At 26.8% G+C, this 21115-nt stretch overlaps 1 protein-coding gene across 2 annotated transcripts; it reads right to left on the minus strand.

The window, feature by feature from the left end:
• Nucleotides 1-1914: 1914 nt before the first annotated feature.
• Nucleotides 1915-13444, minus strand: LOC129988469 (ferredoxin-fold anticodon-binding domain-containing protein 1 homolog). Of its 2 annotated transcripts, none has more exons than XM_056096703.1 (6): nt 13188-13444; nt 12164-12283; nt 10674-10830; nt 5715-5918; nt 4712-4858; nt 1915-3169 (listed from the first exon to the last, which is right to left on the minus strand). In XM_056096703.1, the coding sequence occupies exons 3-6, from the start codon at nt 10718-10720 to the stop codon at nt 2059-2061; spliced, it is 1509 nt and encodes a 502-aa protein (XP_055952678.1). In that variant the 5' UTR covers nt 10721-10830; nt 12164-12283; nt 13188-13444; the 3' UTR covers nt 1915-2058. The 2 variants fall into 2 exon arrangements, with proteins under 2 accessions (XP_055952678.1, XP_055952677.1); XM_056096702.1 differs by having other exon boundaries at nt 12164-12433; nt 13188-13443.
• Nucleotides 13445-21115: the final 7671 nt, after the last annotated feature.

Consider the following 21115-nt stretch of genomic DNA (forward strand, 5'->3'; position numbering starts at 1 on the left):
TCATTAAAACAAGTAACTTTTACGGTAGAAGTTTTTCAGTAACTGCAATTGCTAAATTGGGGGCTGTACACTTTAGCTATTTTTTATATGATCTTCTATGCATACTTCTTTTTCTTTGAGACTGTTTTTGTGGACTTAAGTTTAATAATTTGATGAAAACTTATTAAATAAATAAATAAAGTAACAGGAATATTCATTAACATTATGTAAAAATGGCCATCTTTAAAAAATTCTAGAAGCTGTGCATACTTTAGTTTCTTTGAATGTATTTAATTATAAACTTGGAAGAAAGAATGTAAGCATATTAATTTGACTCTATTTCATTTTTTACAATAAACCAAATTATTTTTTACAGTTTTTCTTTTCACAACAAAAGTAAAAATCTCCTTAAACAATAAAGATAAAATATTTGAAACTTGACAAGTGTTTGTTTCTTGGATAATAGACTGTTTCTTTAAATTTGTTTTAATACTATAGGAATTATTTGTTATTTCACTATGATAAGAAAAGGCTTATTATGAAACTGTTCTTTATAGTGATTAAAAAATTTGCTAAATGGATGTATATATATTCCACCTAGTTTTGTAAATTCTATGCAATCAAAATAAAATTTATTATTTAAATTCATTGTTAAAAAATGAATTTTACTTTTCCGAAGATTATCTAATGTAATGCTTGGCACATTAATGAGAGTATTCTTATTTTTAAAAAAACAATCATTATAGACTACCACAAGTATGTTAAAAAAGACTGACGATATATTCACTTTTATTTCAACTAACAGTTATAATTGACATATTCAAAAGAACAATAGATAAGATTTTAATTCTAATATTAATTAAAGATAGATAATTTTTTATTGTAATTTAGAAACTAGAAGATAAATTCTTAATTTAAATTGCAAAATGTCATTGTATTATATGCACTTAATTGAAAGAAGAATAATTGCACGACAATAATGTCTTCAAATATATTTAATATGCAGATAATAATTTTTTTTCTGCCTTATATAATCACTTGAAATTGCTTAAAAATTTCAAAACTTTTAAATAATATGAACTTTGTAATAAATCTGTTTGCACTTTATTTTTATAATATTTGTTACTTTAAAATGAATTGTTTCGCAACAAAAACTGAATTGTACACTAGCAATAAAATTATCACCTATGGTTGCTTCACTATGTAATATTTCATTATTTTTGTTTAAGAATTGAAAATAATTTGAAGATAATAAGAAATTTACCTTTTCCTTCCAGTCTGTCAAGATTTTTTTATATTTAAGATTTCCTTCCTTTTTCCTCCTTGCCATTGATATGCTAAACTGAGATGAAAATCCCCAAAATAATAGTATTCTGTCTGAATACATTTGAATTCCATTATATGTGCTATTTGATGTTATCAAACAGAAGTAAAAAGGTTTTTGTAGCAATGTTTCATTTATTTCTTAATAAAATGAAACAAAATTTGTTCATATTTCTATTAAAAAGTTCAGTATTAATCTAATAATTAATTAAAATTATATTACTATATATCTGAAAAATGTCCCACTTTGAATTGTGCTATACAGCAGTTTAATGTAAAGCAAAAGGTACTGTAATCTATTGATAGAATTTAGAAATATGCTGGAAAAAATGGAGTTTTTAATTTAGCATTAGAGGAACCAAATTTCATATCATTATTTATCAACAATTTCATTAAAATGGCAGTAAATTAAACTATAAAATTTGTATCTGTATTTGAAAATAGGTATTAATATTTGACAAAATTGAATAACTGAATGTTCAAATCTGATTATAATCAAACATACATATTTTTTTTATTTTAAAACACAACAATTCATTTCCGAAAATATACAGTTTTTAAATACTTTTTCAGTAACTTTACAGAAACATACTATTTAACATAAAATTCATTAATATATATATATGTAGCATAATAATTAATAAAATTCATATAATATTTAAACAAGAGCACACGTTTTTTACAGGTCTTTCTGCAAAGAATGACTCATAATAAAAGAATGAAGGATTTTCATGAAAAGCTAAAAGATTTAAAACATTATCTCAATTGTATTTTTAAATTATCTTCAATAGCTTTTCTAACATATAGGTGTATTTTCAATAATTCTTCTTTATCTAGAGCCTTATTGAAGGATTGATAATAAAAACGATAGCATCTACTTTCTCTTTTTGTCAAAATGTCTTGATATATATCAATTAGCTTGATACTTTTAACCAATTCTCCAACAATATTCCATGCTAATATGAAGAGTGATTCTTCTGAAAAGCTTTCATTTATCCAGAAACTAATATCGTGCAAATATAAAGGTGGGTACAAGCTTAGAGGACGATACACTAAACATAAAGAGTCCTGACAAACTTTATTACAAAAATATGAATCCTGCAACAATAAGATTCTATAATCCATCACATGAAACTTTATGCTTGATATTGTTTCTAAATTTAACAAAATAACATAATACATTTTTGAAAGATGAGTAAATTTTATAATTTGACCTATTTCAAAATTGTTTTTAATGGATGATGGGCAAAAATTTTTCCTATGTTCCATAACTATTTCTATATCTGTATAGAAAACACAGCAGTTGCTCTTTGCAACTGAACAAGTTAAATAAATGGACTGAATATACTCTGGATTATTAAGTAAATAATGAGACTGATCAGGAATAATTGGCTTTGCATTTATATAACTAGACAGGTCATTCCAACAAAAATCCTTAGAATTTAATGGGAAGTTTAATTTTATGCTTTCTAATATTGACTGAAATCCTCTCAGGAGAGAATCCAAAGAAGAACTAAAATAAGATACAAAGTGCATAAATGGGTGGAAATGAGTTTTAAAATAGTGCATACAACAAATGCAAGAAATTAGTGATGTTATTGTATTGTTTTCATTCTGTTCATCATTCTCTTTAGACCTTAGAAATTCTGATATAATAGTATCTAAACATTTACAACATATATTTATACTATCACAGTTACTCAATTTTTCATTTTGAGGTATGGAAGCACACGGTGAAACAGCAGCTCTACAAAAAAGTAAATTACTTATAAAAATTTTCTGAAGTGAAATAAAACTGGAGCTCGCAACATCATCTATGACAGAGACTATTTTAGAGTATGGTGAGCTGACTTTTCTTGTGAGACACCTAAAAAAAAGTAATAAACCATATTCAAATGAATTCCTATATATAGATAAAAATATGTGCCAAAAATACATTATTACAGCAGGTCATTGCAACAGATTTTCTTTTTTTAACTTAAGATAGTATAAATTGTTATAAAATTTCACCTTCCTGTAATTCTATATTCTACAAAATAAAATTTATAAAATATATAGGTGAGAAACAGTTTCCATAAGAATAAAATTAAAAACAGCATTTTTAAAAACAAATCTTTATGCTTATCAATGGATTTTGGTATTTTTGAAATTAAATATATAAAATAATTGAATTAAAGGAAATAAATGTAATAACTGAAAATTAAAGAAAAAAAATATTGAAAATCCTTGGGCAACCATTAACATTTTTCTATTAGCAGAAGTACAAATATTTACATAATTCCATTGATACCAAAAAAGTTTACTGTCTTTCCTAATTCAAATTCAGCTAGACTTTCACATATAAAATTTAAACTAAATAGAAACTTTCAGATTAATCCAACACTATCAAATCTCAATGTTCTATATTTTTTTGTAGTATTAATGGGCAGTATGACACCAAGTTAATGAATTAAATAAAATCTATAATTTAATATTTTTTACTAGCTGCTTTTAGCAAGCAATTGGTTCACTAGCTGTTTTTAACTTCAAGTGGAATCTTATACATAACCTATGCTTCTCTCGGCAAATTGTTTAACATCAAACTGAGATAGGCATTAAAGTCGAGTTATTTTAATAACTTTGCATCTTATTTATGGAATACATGAACTTTCCCAATGAAGTTAAGCCTAATGACATCAATACCCATTAAAAATGTAACTATACATGATATCTATCTTTTATATTATGCTTATATATAAATGTTTTTATCTGTATGTTGAGTTTTGCAGATTTGTAAGTTCGTTTTCTTATTTTTCGTACAAACAAGCAGATAATTTTTTTCTCTTGTTTTAAACAAACAAACAAAAACAAAAATCCTAATACAGGATAAAATAATAATATTAATAAAACGTTGAAGATCATGGTAATAAATAATATTTGGTCTGGTCTATAGAGTACCATCTGATGGGCATACACATATATACATTCTTCTTTATTATCGCTAAAGACTTATCATTATTGAAATTTTAAGATGAATTTTAAATTTATTTAATTCAAGTATGTTATAAAAAGGATTGAATCTTTAACAAAAATTAACTTTCAAACACAACACATTTTGAATTTATTGTAAAAGGTCATCAAATTAATCACTATCAATCAAATGAAGTCACAATAAATATAATTCTTTTTCTCATTTTTATTATTTATTATTGACATGGAAATATTTTTGTTCTACATTGGAATTATATTATTCAATAGAATATAATAACATTTTGAAAACTGCATTAATCTTTAAATTAAATTCTAGTATTGATTGCATAAAGTAGAAAAATACTCTTAGTATCAGAAATAAAAAGATAGAAATAATAACATATGAAAATATTTTGTACTTTGAAAAAATCAAAATATGTGGCAAAATTATCATACTTACTCAAAAACACATTTAATATCATGAATGAAATTTTTCTTATTAGATAAATTATGAATTCCAGATTTATCAGCTGGCATTAACACTGCCTGGCCTCTACAGAAAAAATGGGTCACAGCTCCATCTGTATCAAATTTCTTTGAAAGGCCTCTAAAAAAGAGAAAAACCACAAAGGATAATAAAAAAAGTCACAAACTTACAGTAAGAATATTAAAATTTACAAAAAATTCACTTTCTAATTTCTTATGTATTCTACATTATTCTAAATAATATTGTTTCATATTTATATGCATTTTTTTTTTTTTTTGTTATTTTTCCTCTTTCTTTTATTTTAGAAAAGCAAAAGCAAATAAATAAATAAAAATAAAATAAAATATATGTTTTCCTCCACACATTTTGTAATTAGCAGTTATATTAAAAAAAAAAAAAATTGATGCATTGACTGCAGATAAGTTAAAAATAAATTTCCAAACATTTCAAAGAAAAATTAAGTTTAAACTTGAAATAAATAAATACTAAATAACATTAGCATTAAAGTGGGAAGGAAGCTGTAGATCCAGTTTTTTAAAACAAATCAAAATAATTAGTAAGCCCAGCTTTTTAAAAATCAAAATAACTGAAAATGCATTTTCTTTAGAAATAAATATTTTAAACCTACTCTTGTTTTTTTTTAAACCCTATATTATATATATATATATATATATATATATATATATATATATATATATATATATATATATATATATATATATATATATATATATATATATATATATATATATAAAGAATTAACAAATTTCTAACATTTTTCACCAGATAAGATTTTGTCATTCAATGGCTGGTTATCATCACATTCTTTTTTGACAAATATAAGAGAAAATATGCATAATCTTTCTTCTTCAAATTAAAATGATTCAAACAGTTGTCTATAAAGCAAATGAATATAGATTATACAACCACAATAAAAATAGATATATAAACTAAACAAAAAGAAAACAATGTTTACCTGTAACCGGTGCATTTATAGCTATTATAAAGCTGAGAATTAAAAAATTCTATGTCACATAATATAAGACCAGCACTGGCAGCTAAATTTACAATTTTCCAACTATTTTCAAAGAGTCTTGGCATCACTTCAGCATCTGTACCACCTTGTTTACGGCATAAAGTTACAATGATATTTCCATTTTCCTGAAGAACTTTTTCTGCACTACAGAAAATAATTGATGGTAAAAATTTTAAAATGGTTTTTTTAATTGTTATTTTAACCAACAAATTAAAAAAGGAAATAAACACTTATAAAAAATAATAATTTATACAATATTCCTTATTTACTCAAAACATTTTATAGACAATGCAACCTAACAAAAGTTAGTAAAATATGTCCTTAAATATATAGCAACTTATTTAAAAAATTTACAAGCACAGACACTTTTTAATGAAGTAATTCAAAATACTCTCTATAGAGAAGTACTCTTATTAAAATACTATTAACTTTTAATTATTTTTTAAATAAACACATAAAAGAAAAATCTGAAGCTATTTATAAACTGCTCAGAAATTTCATGATATGCACTTTAAAAGAAAAATAATTAACTGAATTTTAAAATATTAAAAGAAAAATGTGTATTTCTAATATTTAAAATATATATGTGTGTTGTGCAAAAAAGAGGTGGTTGGGAATTGCACATGAAGTACTAATTTCTAGAATCAAATTTGAATCCTTTACCTTTTTCACTGCCAAGAAAATAGCTAAATCAATATACTATGATATTTGCATCAACACAAGTTTATTACAATTCATATATAGACAGTTGAAATGGGGTTAAATTTCACTTATAACAATTACTTAAACACTGATTCTTAATAGAAAAGTGATTTTTCTATTTCAAAGGGTTTTGATATTTACTTATCTAAGTAAAATAAAAGTTTAATAAGAGATTTTAAATTATAATCTTGACACTTACTAAACAAATAAAAAACTTAATATTTGAATTTGCCAACAAATCATGGCTGTAACATAAATGACTTATTTTTATAAATTGATCAAAAAATATCCCATTTTTATAATAGTTTATGTACATTGGCATTAATTGCTGGAAGAAAGATGTCCAATTTTTTACTAATATTATCCTGTTACTCAAACATCATGCCTATATCACAAGTAAAAACTATATCAGAACAAAGCTATTCTATCAAAACAATAGATTGTTACTGCTCTTAAGCAGCAGAAGAAATTTCGTAACTTTTTGAAGAATTAAGAAGCAATTATATAATCAATCAATATCTCCATTTGCTCTATTCAACATGTGGGAATATTTGGCAGATATGACCAGTTTAGCATTCTGTCAGATAGAAGAAGGAAATGAATCAACAAAGTTTGAATGGAAGATGGAGTTATAATAATCATGGGAAGGCATTAGTTATTTGCTTTACAATAATATGAATGTGCTAGTTATTCCTTGTGTTGTTGATGTAATGCATTGCAGATACAAACAATCATGTGATAGTTTTTGTAGTTTTATTCTTACAAAATCAAGCATGGTCACCAATTGCAGAATGGGATTTTCAGATATTTAAAATATTTCTACTTATGTTCTTTGCTTCAATCATCATTTGACAGTGGAGCATTTTGCTAATTGAGAAAATCCATTTTTGCCTTGAGATGGTAAGTTATAATCATTGAATCTCGCAAAAGGAAAATTTTCATATGATCTACAAAGAAGTCATGATCCAAATAAAGTAACAATATAGCATGATTTTATAACAATATTCATCAGTGAGCATATTTTTTGAAGAGATAAATGCAGTTGGAATGTGAACTTGTTCTGTCAATGAATACTACTACCATGATATGCAGTAGAATTTTGCGATGTCAGAACTATGTCAGTACTTCAAAGTGTCATTTTTTTTTACACCCCAAGTTTAGTCAAGTTTGCACAGCTCTATTATACATAATGCTCAGCAATATATAATGACTGCTTGGCGAATGAAATTGAGACCTGTTATAATGTAAATACATAATACCGTTACATAGCCAGTGTAATTTTTTAAAAATTTATACACTCATTCAAATCTGAGCTGCATGCATGCATGCAAATAAAGATAATGATGTAAGTCTTTTTGTCGTTCCATCTCTCTCTTTTGATACAATGTTGAAATTTTGTATATTGCCTTAAGACATGCATTCTACTATGTGAAGATTTTAGTAAGCAAATTAAATTAAGCCTCTGGAATTTTTAATTGACTTTGTGAAACTCTGGAGCTTTTTTAATGGATTTGCATTAAATAATATTATATATGCAATTATATTCATAATTTAATGTATATTTGATTCTTTCTTTTTGAGGACTGTTTTGAATTTTAATATAGCTCACTTTGCTTTCCTTCATTTTTTTACTAAGGACACTGCACTGGAAAAGAATTTTAAAAGTGTAAATCAACAAATTGTATTACAATCTAATAAGTTTCAGTTTTCATTCAATTTGCGATTGGTTTGATCGAATTTCTGTATTTTTGGGCTGTTTCCCTCTGTAGAGAAAGAATGGTAAAAAATGAACCAAATAGTTTTTGTTTTTAATGTCTCATATTTAGATTACATATACCTTGCATATATATTTAAAATATCTTCAATAATCTCTGTCTTTTTCAAACACCCTTTATATATATCTTAAATTCAGAAGATCAAAATATACTAAAAAAAATATATGTTTAAAAATTTAAGCCCCTGTTTCCCCTTAATAATTAAATAATCAGATATATTTATTTCCACATCAATTGAGAGATAAGACAATTTTTACTGAAATAATGTTTAATGCTATAAAAGAATTTTTAATATGCTTTATTTTAATTTTCAGTACCATGCAATCATAAACTAATTGACTATATATATATATATATAATTTTATCCAATTTACTTTAGAAACTTGTATTTCAAGCTAAATTAATTTGTGGATTATATATTCAATTCCCTTTTAAACAACACAAAATGCCAAATAATGCTTGATATATTCATGATATTGTCCAGCATTCAAAATATCAGACATCATAGAAACATTGTTCAATGTGTTGTGCTAATGGGATTTGCTGATACAGAGCCTTTTAAATCTTACCTAATAATAAAAATGTATGTATATGTATTGAAGCTTTACAGACCGGATACTATACCTGACCTAAAGCTAACAAATTTAGCACATAAATACTTAGGAGGGTAAAAAATGTCATTCAATTTTCATGCAAAAATGTCTTGCAAGCAATTTATATAAGAAAAATCTTAATAAAAAATTATGTTGTTTTGATGTTTTCTGCGATAACTTTAGAAAATACTGCTGTAAAAAAATGAAAGCAGACAATTTCAAACTTTACAAAATGTATTTTTAAAGATACTAATTTGACAGTTGTGAAATTTTTTTATCATTTTTATATATATATCCGCTTAATATTTGTATAGTTTATAAGATTAATAAAAAGATTTACAATACCACAAAATTTAGAAGATTGGTGAACTGCACCTTTACTGTTAAAAACTCTATAATATTATGGGAATGAACATTATTAAAAATCTTCACAGAACAGAATAGTTCATTCAAACAGAACATGTGTAAGACAATTAAAATAATGTGGTTTTAATTTCACTCATAATATCTTTACTATCTGACAATATGACAGAATCGTAGACACAAAGTCATATCTAAATGACTGAATTGAAATTAAATATAACCAATATCTTCAGCAAACCAAATGGTCACTAAAGGCACCTAATAAGTAATAAATTTATCACAATCAGAATAAAGTTCATTTTGTACATAAGGATGAACTAATAATTATTAAATAATTAAAATTTTGATGCATCTGAAAAGAAAAAAACATACGAGCAAGAATGTATAAAGCACAAACTGGCATACAGCAGGTTATATACATAAGGAAATCATTAAAAAAGTCAAATTAAAATCCATCCTCAAAACCACCAAAGCATTAGATATATCGTTCTATTGATAATTAATTAATTTGATAAATTTGATTCAAAACATTGAAAACTTTAAAAAGAATAAATCATATTAGGTTTCCTCTTTTTAAACTACGCCTCTAAAAAATGATTTATTTACAAATTTGAATGTTCATTATAATTATTTAATTAACTAATTATAAACTTAAGCATCTATAAATATTATTTATGCTATTTAAAATATCTTTTCAGTGTACATTTTAAATGAATTTAAATGCTCACTCAATTAAAATGTACCACTATTGTATTTAAAATAAATTTCAATATTTTAAATACCATATCAAATTCTTGAGATGGTTTATAGAGCCCATTATGAAAAATCACTTTTTTTTAATTAAGGATTTATATCCTCACATAAAAGGGACAAATATTTATTCATATAATTATTTAAATAGAAAAAAAATGTACAAAGATTGCATGCCAACAAATAAGATTGATAATGAATAAACAAGTATGCAGGAATTAAGCCTATTATGTGGTAGTTGGCACCGAATATAAAATTCATAGAAATATTAAATCATCTAGAAAACATATTTAAATTTTTTGCTCTTGTTTAATCTGGAAACAATAAATACCTATTAATGAATTCAAAAAGAGGTAATTCCAGACAAGTTAAAACTAATAGCAAATAATATAGATTCTTTTGCATTTTAAATGTGGAAACATTTTTACGTATATAAAATATTTAACAAAAACAAAGATTTATACTTGTTTATTAACTACATATCTGCAATTAATAGTCAAAGATGTCAGGTTTATTGCAACTAGAAATGAACCAACAAAAAAAATTCTAAAAATGTCCCATTAGTCTATTAGCTATGTTTGCTAATGATAAATAGGTTCAGCTTAATGCTTACTAATGACATACAGTTAAAGCAAAATTTTGTCAATGCCATGCAGTTATTACACAAATACCCAAAAGTCATACAAATGTTATATTAATATAAGAAATTAACAAACCTTATAAAGAAATTTTCAACTAATTTTCGATTTTCTTTGATATTCATTTTTTTCGGCACATGAGGAAAATAAAAATATATTTTTGAAAAAAGATATTTGCTAATAACAGGATGATATTCAAGCTTGGTAGCATCCACATCTGTGAAAACTGTTCCTCCTAAAAATTAAATATATGTTTTAATAATGAGAAAATAATAATCTATTATGTTATATTAATGGAAAATATGCGGCTAAATTTAAAAAGAACTCCAAATGACTATTTCTATTTGTTCATATATATATAATTTTTGTTTTATGTTTATAAAACTGGTTGAAATATAATCAAATAATAATATTTCAAGATATACAATATATATCCCGTGCTTGATATTTTTTTTGCCTTCAAGTAGTAAAAATAAGTATGTTTTGACAGAACTATAAACCTCTGTAGCTATTTCATCTTACAATGCCAAAACTCTAGGGATTCTTAAAGTATGAGTACATATTTAAAGAACCAAGAATGTCCCCTAAATATAAATATATATTTTAAAAAATTAGCTTTATGCAGTACTTATTACATTTATTAGATTTTGCTTTTATACCATCACTAATAATGCATAATCAAGATGTACAGAGGTTACTACAAAATTTTTTAATCAGTTAATTCCTCTAACTGCTACATCTAGAGAAGTCAGTCAGTCAACAGAATCAGTCATTTTAGGTATGTTAGGTTATTATATATAGAAAGAATTAACTAAATAGAGAATCATATGAGTAACAGATTTCTAACTAGGCAGCCACCTAAGGTCACTAGGTTGAGAAACAACTTAAAAAATCAGAGATCAACTAAAAAAACTTCATTTTCCTTGTAATCAGTTTGTAAAAAATTCAAATTCTATAAATGATAAAATATTAAGATAATATTAACACTTTATAAACTTTAACTGGTCAGGCTCCTGTAAGCTTCATCATGTTCACTTAGTTATTAGAATATTTATAAAACTGAACATCTGCTTTAGTAATACTGTACAAACATGGATGGAGAATATTCTAGACTCATAATAAATAAAAACAAATACATACTCACAAACTTAATAAAATAAAAAATGTTATAATTTGCAATAAACCATTATTATAATGTGTCAAAAATATGAAACTAATCTTATAACCATCTTATTAAAATAGAGGCCACATAACATGCATTGTCTAAGGCTGCAAAAAGAATTAATTATTTGGAAAATTTTATAAATGTTATGTTTTTTGTTTAAAATTATAAAAAAACAATGATAAAAATTAATTCAATCCAAATGGCAACCTGAAATATACAGATCTCAGAAAATTTTGAGTTTTACTTGATATGCCTATTAAAGTGAGGAGAAAAATTAGTAGAAGGTTTAGAAATGAACTGGCATGCATTCTCTATAAGTATATTGCATTTGTATAGGTTTCTTACTTTAATTAAATTACATTAAAAGAAAATTCAATTATTATTGCCTCTAAAATGAACTTACCATGATCTTCAATAAACTGGATATTAGATTTTTCTTCAGAATTTAGACATCTGTTGATTAGAGCTGTTGCTATAACTTGTTCATGACATTCTGGGTGTATCAAATTTTGTATATAGCTGGCTGAAAAGGAAAAATTGCCCTCTCCAACAAACAAAGTATAATTTTTCATTGTTAATTTTTGACATTGATGATTTTGAATTCAATGGTGTCTTTATATTCACTAAAGGTACATTTTCAAAATCTTGAACAGATATATGAGGTTTCAGACATCTACCAGAAAAATAAATGAATATAAAAGGCAAAATGAATTAAAGTAATACATTATATTTAACTTTTTTACCATTTATAGCAAAAATTTCCCTGATTTGTATTTAAAAACATTCAAAAACTGTCAGATACACAGTGATCAATCCATAATATAAAAACACACAACACAATTATTAATTCTTATAAATAAACGAAAAAATTTTAATTCAGGGGCATTCATTCAGATTTTTTATCGATAAATATTGGTTTACTAATAAAATGTGAGTTTTACAAAAATCGCCGTTTTATATTTATAAACTGTATGCCAATGAATTATCGCCAAATATTACATGCTTCTGACTATGTTCGTCAATGACATCGGGTATATACGTAAGGATCAAATCACGAATTCAGCAGAATAATTGTTACATGTTTTTACGAGAATTTTACAAAATATTTTACACTAGAAGCGAAGAAATATTAAAAAAAAAAAAAAATCATGAATGAAGTTGTTTTGAATACGTTTGAAGCTGGCTTCCATATATGTATATAAAGTTGCAATTTTTTGAATTAAAAAAAATCAACAGAAATATTTATACTTCATCTTTAACTCAGTATAAAATCATTTTAAATTAAACAAATCCTTAACACAAACAAAATGCATCTTGATCGAAATAGATGGTAAAAACAAATTCCAAAATTAATTGAGTTTTCAAGTAGTAAAGGTTAATCAGCATGAAATATAAGTATTGTACGTATAAATATTATGTTTACATACGAAAAGCTTTAAAATAAATACACTGAAAAGAAAAAATAAATATAATTCTTTAAATTCTGTTGTTTCCAGATTCACTTCTGTGGTTACAATCGACCACGTGGTAGTCTGTTGATAAAATACTACTTCCGGTGTAAACAATTTGCTCAATCTGTTTGGCGACGATTGTTTCACTCGCCAAGTTTCTGTTGGGTTCTGCATAAAACAAATGGAAGTTCGCAAGTCTCCTCCAACATTTAATTATACTCATTTTTTTATAAATTTAAATTATTAGAAACCCTCAGTTTTAAATATCTGATAAAATCAGAAAGAAAAATTTATTTCGTTGCAAATTAGCCTACATCTTCCCTCGCAATAAGATACTTATTTTAGTGTTAATCATCGCTTGGCTCCTAGAAGACTCGCACTACTAATTTTCTTTTCTTCCTTTAGATTAAAATATAGAGATAGAGAATAGCTGCTTCATCGGTGATATTGGTTATTATCATGTAAGAACATGATGTTGTTTTGGTTAGAGGTTTTTGAAGCCTCAAAATGCGTAGGCAGTAAATTGGCGATTTAGCGCTTTGAAAAATGAATGAATTGAAAATTTTCATTTTCTCGTGGTTGGCAAAAAAGTTCTGGAACTCTCGTCAATCTCAAACGATAAAAAAAAAAAAAAAAAAAAAAAAAAAGACTAATTTTTTTTTTTTTAAACGCTCATGCATGTGCATTGCGTCATATATTTTAAATCGATTTAAACTGGTTTTTCGCTTTCCAAATTTTTCTTGGCTGGCAAAAAAGTTTTGGAGCTCTCGTCAATCTCGAAAGAAAAAAAAAAGAAGCATCGTATTTTTAAAAGCTGACGCATGCACATTAATATAATCACGTGACAAAAAATGTTCTCGCATGATTACTTGAAATTTGCGGTAGCAGATTTCAATTTTCTATCTCTTCATTTAATTTCATTTAAACAACTTATATGTAAATTCCTATAAATATCGTTCAATCATCAAGCATTAAAACTTTGTTATTTTAATTTTCTTACATATTTTTGTTTATTAATACATGAATTTTTATAATAGAGATCAATCTTACAACAGCATAGTGTAATTAAAAACGCAATTGTCCAGTACATCTTTTTCCTGACTTTCGCAGTATTGTAAATCAAGTTTTTATTTGTTTTTTCAACTATACGGATTTTAAACAGAATCCTTCTTAATTAACTTCAAAAATAGAAGAAAATCTCATTATTAAATATATGATGGAGCAATGAAAATAACTTGAATTTCAGGTTAATAATGTAATCTATTGTTAAAAACCAAGCAAAAGATATATTTTTTAAAAAAATAAGAAAAACCACTTTAAGAACTTTTGTTTAGCATTTAATTAAAATTTCAAACAAAAATTCGCCCCGAGCTGCATTTTCTCATCCACCAAGATACATAATGCGCGAAATTTGTAGCGGTAAATGAAACAGCCGGGCCTATAGAGTCAACATACACACACACATATTCATATTCATTATAACAAGAGATAAGTTAATTAACATCTTAAGAGGGACATTTTAGTATATACTTCATATAATTCAATCAGATCAATTTTGATCAGACGGCGAGAACAATATCAGATGTGGTAAGCATTTCTCTTTCCAAACTTCTACATCATACCAACGAGAGACCATTCAACCCCGGCGCACAACTGGTACCCTTATATATATATATATATATATATATATATATATTAATGATAAAGATGAAAATGTATGTGTGTTCACGTTCTATAGGCTAAACCGTTTGACCTATAGTAGCCAAATTTGGCATATATATACTTTAAAGGGCAGAAATGTGCAACTGGGAGTGATTTTTTTTTTTTGGTTTCATTAAAATTTTAATTACTTAAAAATTAAGTTGAATTTTGGAGTTATTCCACGATAACTACAAAAAATATGATCGCACAAAAAAAAATAAAAAATACACCGTTTTAAAATTTGAAACATTGCCTTTTTAATGATATCACTTTAGTAATCAGGCAATTTTTTTTTTTTTTTTTATTTTTTTCTAAAATAGATTACTTTGTTGAAGTTCAAATTGTTTTCATTATTTTATCAATTACTTGACAGCGAGCTTTTTTTTCTATTGTTGAAAGCTAAAGGGGAAGGATTAATTTTACATCTGTGTAATTTACGAGATGAATAAAAAATTTTGAAGGTATAATCCCGTGAAAATTAGAAGATACATGAACCGAATATTTATGTTTTTAATAGTGCTATGATGTCATAAGATTAGAAAAGTTCATGTACACTTTGAGCAGAGCATATGTAAGACAATTAAAATAACAAGGCTGTAATGTCTGATAATTAAAGAAGACTATTATCGTAAGACATAATCGACCGTATAATCATCGTATGAACATAACTATAGAAGTAATGTCTATACGATTTAAATAAAACCAAAATTCCTGGCGATAAAGCTGATAGCTAAAGGTGATTAAATCTCCTTCATTGGTTGAAAAAGGACTCAGAAATGTTATGTAATATTATACTAACTTTATTGAGACTAAAATTGAATGAGTTATGAAAATTTGAATATTACTATCTTATAAAAACATAGATTTTAGATCACTCCATCGGCCGTCTCAAAGATACGCCAAGTAGCGCCCAGAGTTCCCCATGGCTGATTAGCCTAAGATTATGAAAAAGTTTATTGTTCTAAATTTGCAATAGTCAAAGCTTCATAATTCGGTCAGATTTGATAGCAGAAGATAGAAATGTTTTTCTTTCTTTCTTTCTTTCTTCTTGTTCTTTTTATTTAAAAGTTGAAGTGCCAAAAATTTTTCCATTATATGATTCTTTTAGATAAAAGGACTGTATGGTATTTTGACTTCCTAATTCTTAAGTAATATTTAATGACCAAAAAACAATTATTATTTACGTCATTTAAAAGTTAAAAAAAGTAAAACTAAAGCCTTTTGAAAGTAAAACTAAAAACTGAATTTTGTGATGAATCAGATAAATTTTTATTGAATAATTCGTTGAGATATTGCATAAAATATGAAAATTATTCTGTATTATTACACCTAAAAAGAACGATTCTTTTTTTTTCTTTACTAATATTTTTTTTTAAATATGCTTGGTTTAAGCAAAAAAAATGTTTTTTTTTTTTCTTTTGAAGTTCCACTTTAATTTAAAGTTCAAATTTTACGAGAACTGACAGAAAATTAGAGAGACATAGTACAATGAACAGAACGACTTAAGTCTTCCATAATAGTATGAGTTATAAAACTATCAAAATCTGAGGTTCAAAAATATTTTGCCGAAGAAACTATTAAAAAATCAAATTACATAAAATATTTAATTGAAAATTTTAGCGAACATTAATCCCGCTGAATTAGCTGGTCGCCAAAGGCGTCTAGTATTGATAATAAAGAAACAAAGCATGTGTGTGTTGATTCTTTAGAGGTCAGACCGTTTGGAAATACAACCATCAAATTTAGCACGTATATACATTGAAAGAGCATCGGTGATCGATTTTTAAAAATTTTAATTAATTAAAAATGAGGCAAAATTTTGGTATTTTTTCGCGTAACTTTCAAAAGTATTACTACGCAAAAATAAATTTACTCCGTTTCAAAATTTAAAAAAATCGTCTTACTAATGGTACCAATTTAATAACTGTGGTTATTTTTGCTGAATTTTGGTAATATTTTTTTATGTTTATTATTATTATTATTTATTTATTTATTCATTTTTTGCCTGATTTTCAACAATAGAATATATCGAGGAAATTCCAGTTGTTTTTATTATTTCATCAAATAGTTAATCACGTCATTTTGTTTTCCACTGCTGAAAATTAAAGATTAATTGTTCTGTTTAATATCTGTGTAGTTTACAATATGTATAAAAAATGAAACAATATCGCGAGCTTTACAAGATCGATCAACTGGATATTTAAGTTTTTGATAACCCTATCATGTTATTAGGCAGTCTCCATCAGAAAGATTCATGTGTACAATAGAAGGAACTAAAGAAATACAGTTAAAATAAACCGAATTTGATATCATACAATTTCGAGGAATCATGGATATGAAGATATATTTAAACGATTTATCTGAACACAAATATTATCAATATTCTTGCCGTACCAGTTGGCCGCCTAAGGTGACTAGTATATAATATGTACAAATTAAAATATTCTGAGCTATTTATTATAAGCGAACTACTCAGAATTTTTTTCATTTAGAGGCCACAAGAATCATAGTTAACTGCAGCAAAAGAAAATTCGGCTTGAAGCATTGTTACGAAAACAGGCAGTTCAATGAAATGGAAAGCCCATTTATGCTCCTGTGGTGAATAGCATATAAGCCAGTTAACAACTACGCTACAAGAGCATATGCTTTTGTATCCTGGTTATGTTACTGGAATGCGAACTACAAGGTCCCAGGTTCTATTCTCGCGCCCATCACAAACACGTTAAATTGGTGCCCTCGGACGATGAAACTTCAACCTTCGTAACAGCTGTTGTGGCGCCATCTACCCACAACAAAATTCGTCAGATTCACTTGACGCAGCAACCCAAAAAGTCGTCACACTCACGTGACACAGCAACCACTCACCCACACACACTCTCGCCATAACGCTTGGCGCGACTCAACTGGGTACAGGCCCATTAGACAACAGCTTAATACATCACTACTCAACAGCCATATCGTTCGTCTCACTTCCGACTCACTGGAGGAGAATCTGTGGTGAATAGCATAAAAGCCAGTTAACAACTAAGCTGCACGAACATACGCTTTTGTATCCTAGTTATGTTACTGGACTGCGAACCATAAGGTCCCAGGTTCTATTCTCGCGCCCATCACAAACACGTTAAATTGGTGCCCTCGGACGATGAAACTTCAACCTTCGTAACAGCTGTTGTGGCGCCATCTACCCACAACAAAAGTCGTCAGATTCACTTGACGCAGCAACCCAAAAAGTCGTCACACTCACGTGACACAGCAACCACTCACCCACACACACTCTCGCCATAACGCTTGGCGCTACTCAACTGGGTACAGACCCATTAGACAACAGCTTAATACATCACCACTCAACAGCCATATCGTTCGTCTCACCTCCGACTCACTGGAGGGAGAGTCTGTGGTGAATAGCATATAAGCCAGTTAACATCTATGCTACACGACCATATGCTTTTGTATCCTGGTTATGTCACTGGACTGCGAACCACAAGGTCCCAGGTTCTATCCTCGCGCATATCAATTCCCTACATTGCAAGCACAGAAATCTTCGTCAATGGTTTTTGCGACTACAAGAACAGTCTTTGATTTACACTAGCCTTCAAAAGTTAAGGTACAGCATGTTCTTCTAAGCTCACCAATAAAACCAATGGGACTGGTCACCCCAAAATTATCTCATTTGCTCTCTAACGAAAAAATTATACTAGAAAACGTCTTGCGTTCAATCTATAATTTGTTTGTGTACTGTGAGGCATAATATCATTTTCAATTGAAAATAGGAAGATTATATTGTGCGCAAAGGCTGTTGTTGCATCATATAATATCAAAGAGTTTATTAAGTAACTAGCCACCTTCGGCGATAAGCTTGCTCGCCATGATTGATTTTTTTAGGTTAGTACACGATTAAAATAGAATGCATTTTTAAAAATTTCATTTTGTTTGATATGACTTAAAAATATGACTTTAATTGGATCATTCTGCAATAAATTATTGTGCGCACAAATTAAAAGCATATATTTTATGACATATCAGCGGAAGCGAAAATCTTATTTCTGAATTAATGATTAAAAAAAGCATTTTTTTTAAATCTTAATTTTAACATTGGCAAAAGCACGCAATTGAATATTTTGATGGATGAATCTGAATTTCAGTACATTAAAAAAGCAATTAAAGTGAGCATTACTCTTAAAAAGCTTTTTTCAAACCTAACTGAACATTAAAAGCGTCATAACATTGTAAATAAAACTTTAAAAAATTTATTAAATGCAAAGGAGGGAAAAAAAACTGTACGAAATGAAATCGATGTCATTATAGAGACAATTTTTTGAGTTTTCTGACAATGCAAAAACTTTTTGAGGTGTTAATAATTTTGGAAGTCTTTTATTTCCATAGATAAGTTATAACACGTAACCATAGTGTTGGTTAAGCCTATTTTTCTTTTCGACTACTAAACTTTTCGATTAATGCTTATCTCTTGATTTCTTTTACATCTTTTAATGAATGATGTGTGTGACACCTCAAGCCACATTTATCTATCTATGCTTATATAAATCTCAATGTGTGTGTGTACGTGTTGGCGCTCTACAGGCCATACCGTTTACCTACAGCTACCACATTTGGTACATGTATACCGTGGAGGTCGGGAATGTGCACATGGGGACTTTTTTTGAATTTTTAATTAGAATTTTAATTATTAATTAAAAACTAACTTTCCCGCCAAAAAAATCTTCATTTCCCCACCGCCAAATGAGTAAGAATTCAGATTTTTTTCCCCACGCGAAAGAGGATAGGCTTAACATTTTTCGACTGATTATTTCAAACGATTCTGTTTATTTTCTTGATGTTTGATGCATTTCAAACTAAACATTGTTAATGAATCGATCTTTCAGATAAATTCTGAAGTACTTTTGAATGAAAATAAAACAGAATAAAGGAAATTAAAAATTTCTAATCTGCATAGCGTTACCCCCAACTGGCGTAGAAAAATTCCGCATTTGCGTTACCATAACTGGCGTTGAAAATTCACGCATGCGCATTGTGTTCCGATTGTTGACAACTATTTTCAACGGATGCGGACTTGATTTAAATTATTTTTAGGTTAGTTGTATGCTTTTGTAATTAAATTGTATTTATGTTAGTTATATATTGTTTGTATAATCTTATAGTTTTAAGTACATCGTTTTTTTAAGTAGTTTTTTTTAACCTGTTTTTGACTAATTATTTTAAACGATTCTGTTTATTTTCTTAGTGTTTGATGCATTTAGAATTAAACATTGTTAATTAAATATTACATAAATTAAGAAAGATATTCTTTAGTGCCCATAAGGTTTAAATGCTCAGTGACTCTGTTTTCAGTAATCAAATTATATAAAAAAGGCTTTGTTTCTGTAAAAAATATTATTTTATTAATTGCATATTAATCATTTCCACTTTAATTTAAGGCATAAATTCTACGGGAGCGAACAGAAAATTATATATATATATATATATATATATATATATTATGTTATGACTGAAGGCCTTTATGATATTATGAGTGAATTATATGACTATTAAAATGTGAAGTTTTAAAATATTTTGATGAAGAAGCTATTAAAGTAGGAATTGCATAAAATATTTAATTTTTAAAATTTTAACGAATATTAAGAGTGGCGAACTGGCTGGTCGCCAAAGGCGGCTAGTAATATAATAATTTTATTTAATTAGCGTAGTTTGAATTAAATGCAGCTGTAAAAACGTTGAATAAAGAAATCTTCTGAAGTTTTCGCAAATCGATATGTTTGCATTTGATTGTTGCCATTCCTTTATAAAGAATACGAACAATTTCTGTTGCAAGTACGTTAGCGTTTTATATATATCGATGAAACATTTATAGCAGGAAAAACTTGAAACGTATTCAATAAAATTAATGATACAAAAATAAAAAAGGATTATTAATGATAATTAACAGAAAAAAAACAATAAATATGCATTTTTGTGGATAATAATAAATCACATGGAGTTTTTCTTTAAAATGCATATTTTGGTCTACAGCTTTACTTTACGGAATTTTTGTTTACGATATCAGGAATACGAAGTCTATCATATATCTTAAGGAAAACAGCAACATTGATTAATTCAAACATTCAAAACTTATATCCATTTCGAATATAATTGAAAACCAATTTCAGTGCACTAAATTATCTTTCATAAGACTCTGATGTTAGAATGAA

The sequence above is a fragment of the Argiope bruennichi genome, chromosome 10 (genome assembly GCF_947563725.1).
Source record: "Argiope bruennichi chromosome 10, qqArgBrue1.1, whole genome shotgun sequence".
Lineage (NCBI taxonomy): Eukaryota > Metazoa > Arthropoda > Arachnida > Araneae > Araneidae > Argiope > Argiope bruennichi.

Excerpts from the sequence above, each read along its gene's own strand:
- LOC129988469 (XM_056096702.1), bottom strand. The coding sequence starts at position 12,332 with ATGAAAAATTATACTTTGTTTGTTGGAGAGGGCAATTTTTCCTTTTCA. Across the intron at positions 4,859-5,714 it reads TATAAATGCACCGGTTACAG|AGGCCTTTCAAAGAAATTTG; the intron begins GTAAACATTGTT and ends TCTCTTTTTTAG. Across the intron at positions 3,170-4,711 it reads GATATTAAATGTGTTTTTGA|GTGTCTCACAAGAAAAGTCA; the intron begins GTAAGTATGATA and ends ACTTTTTTTTAG.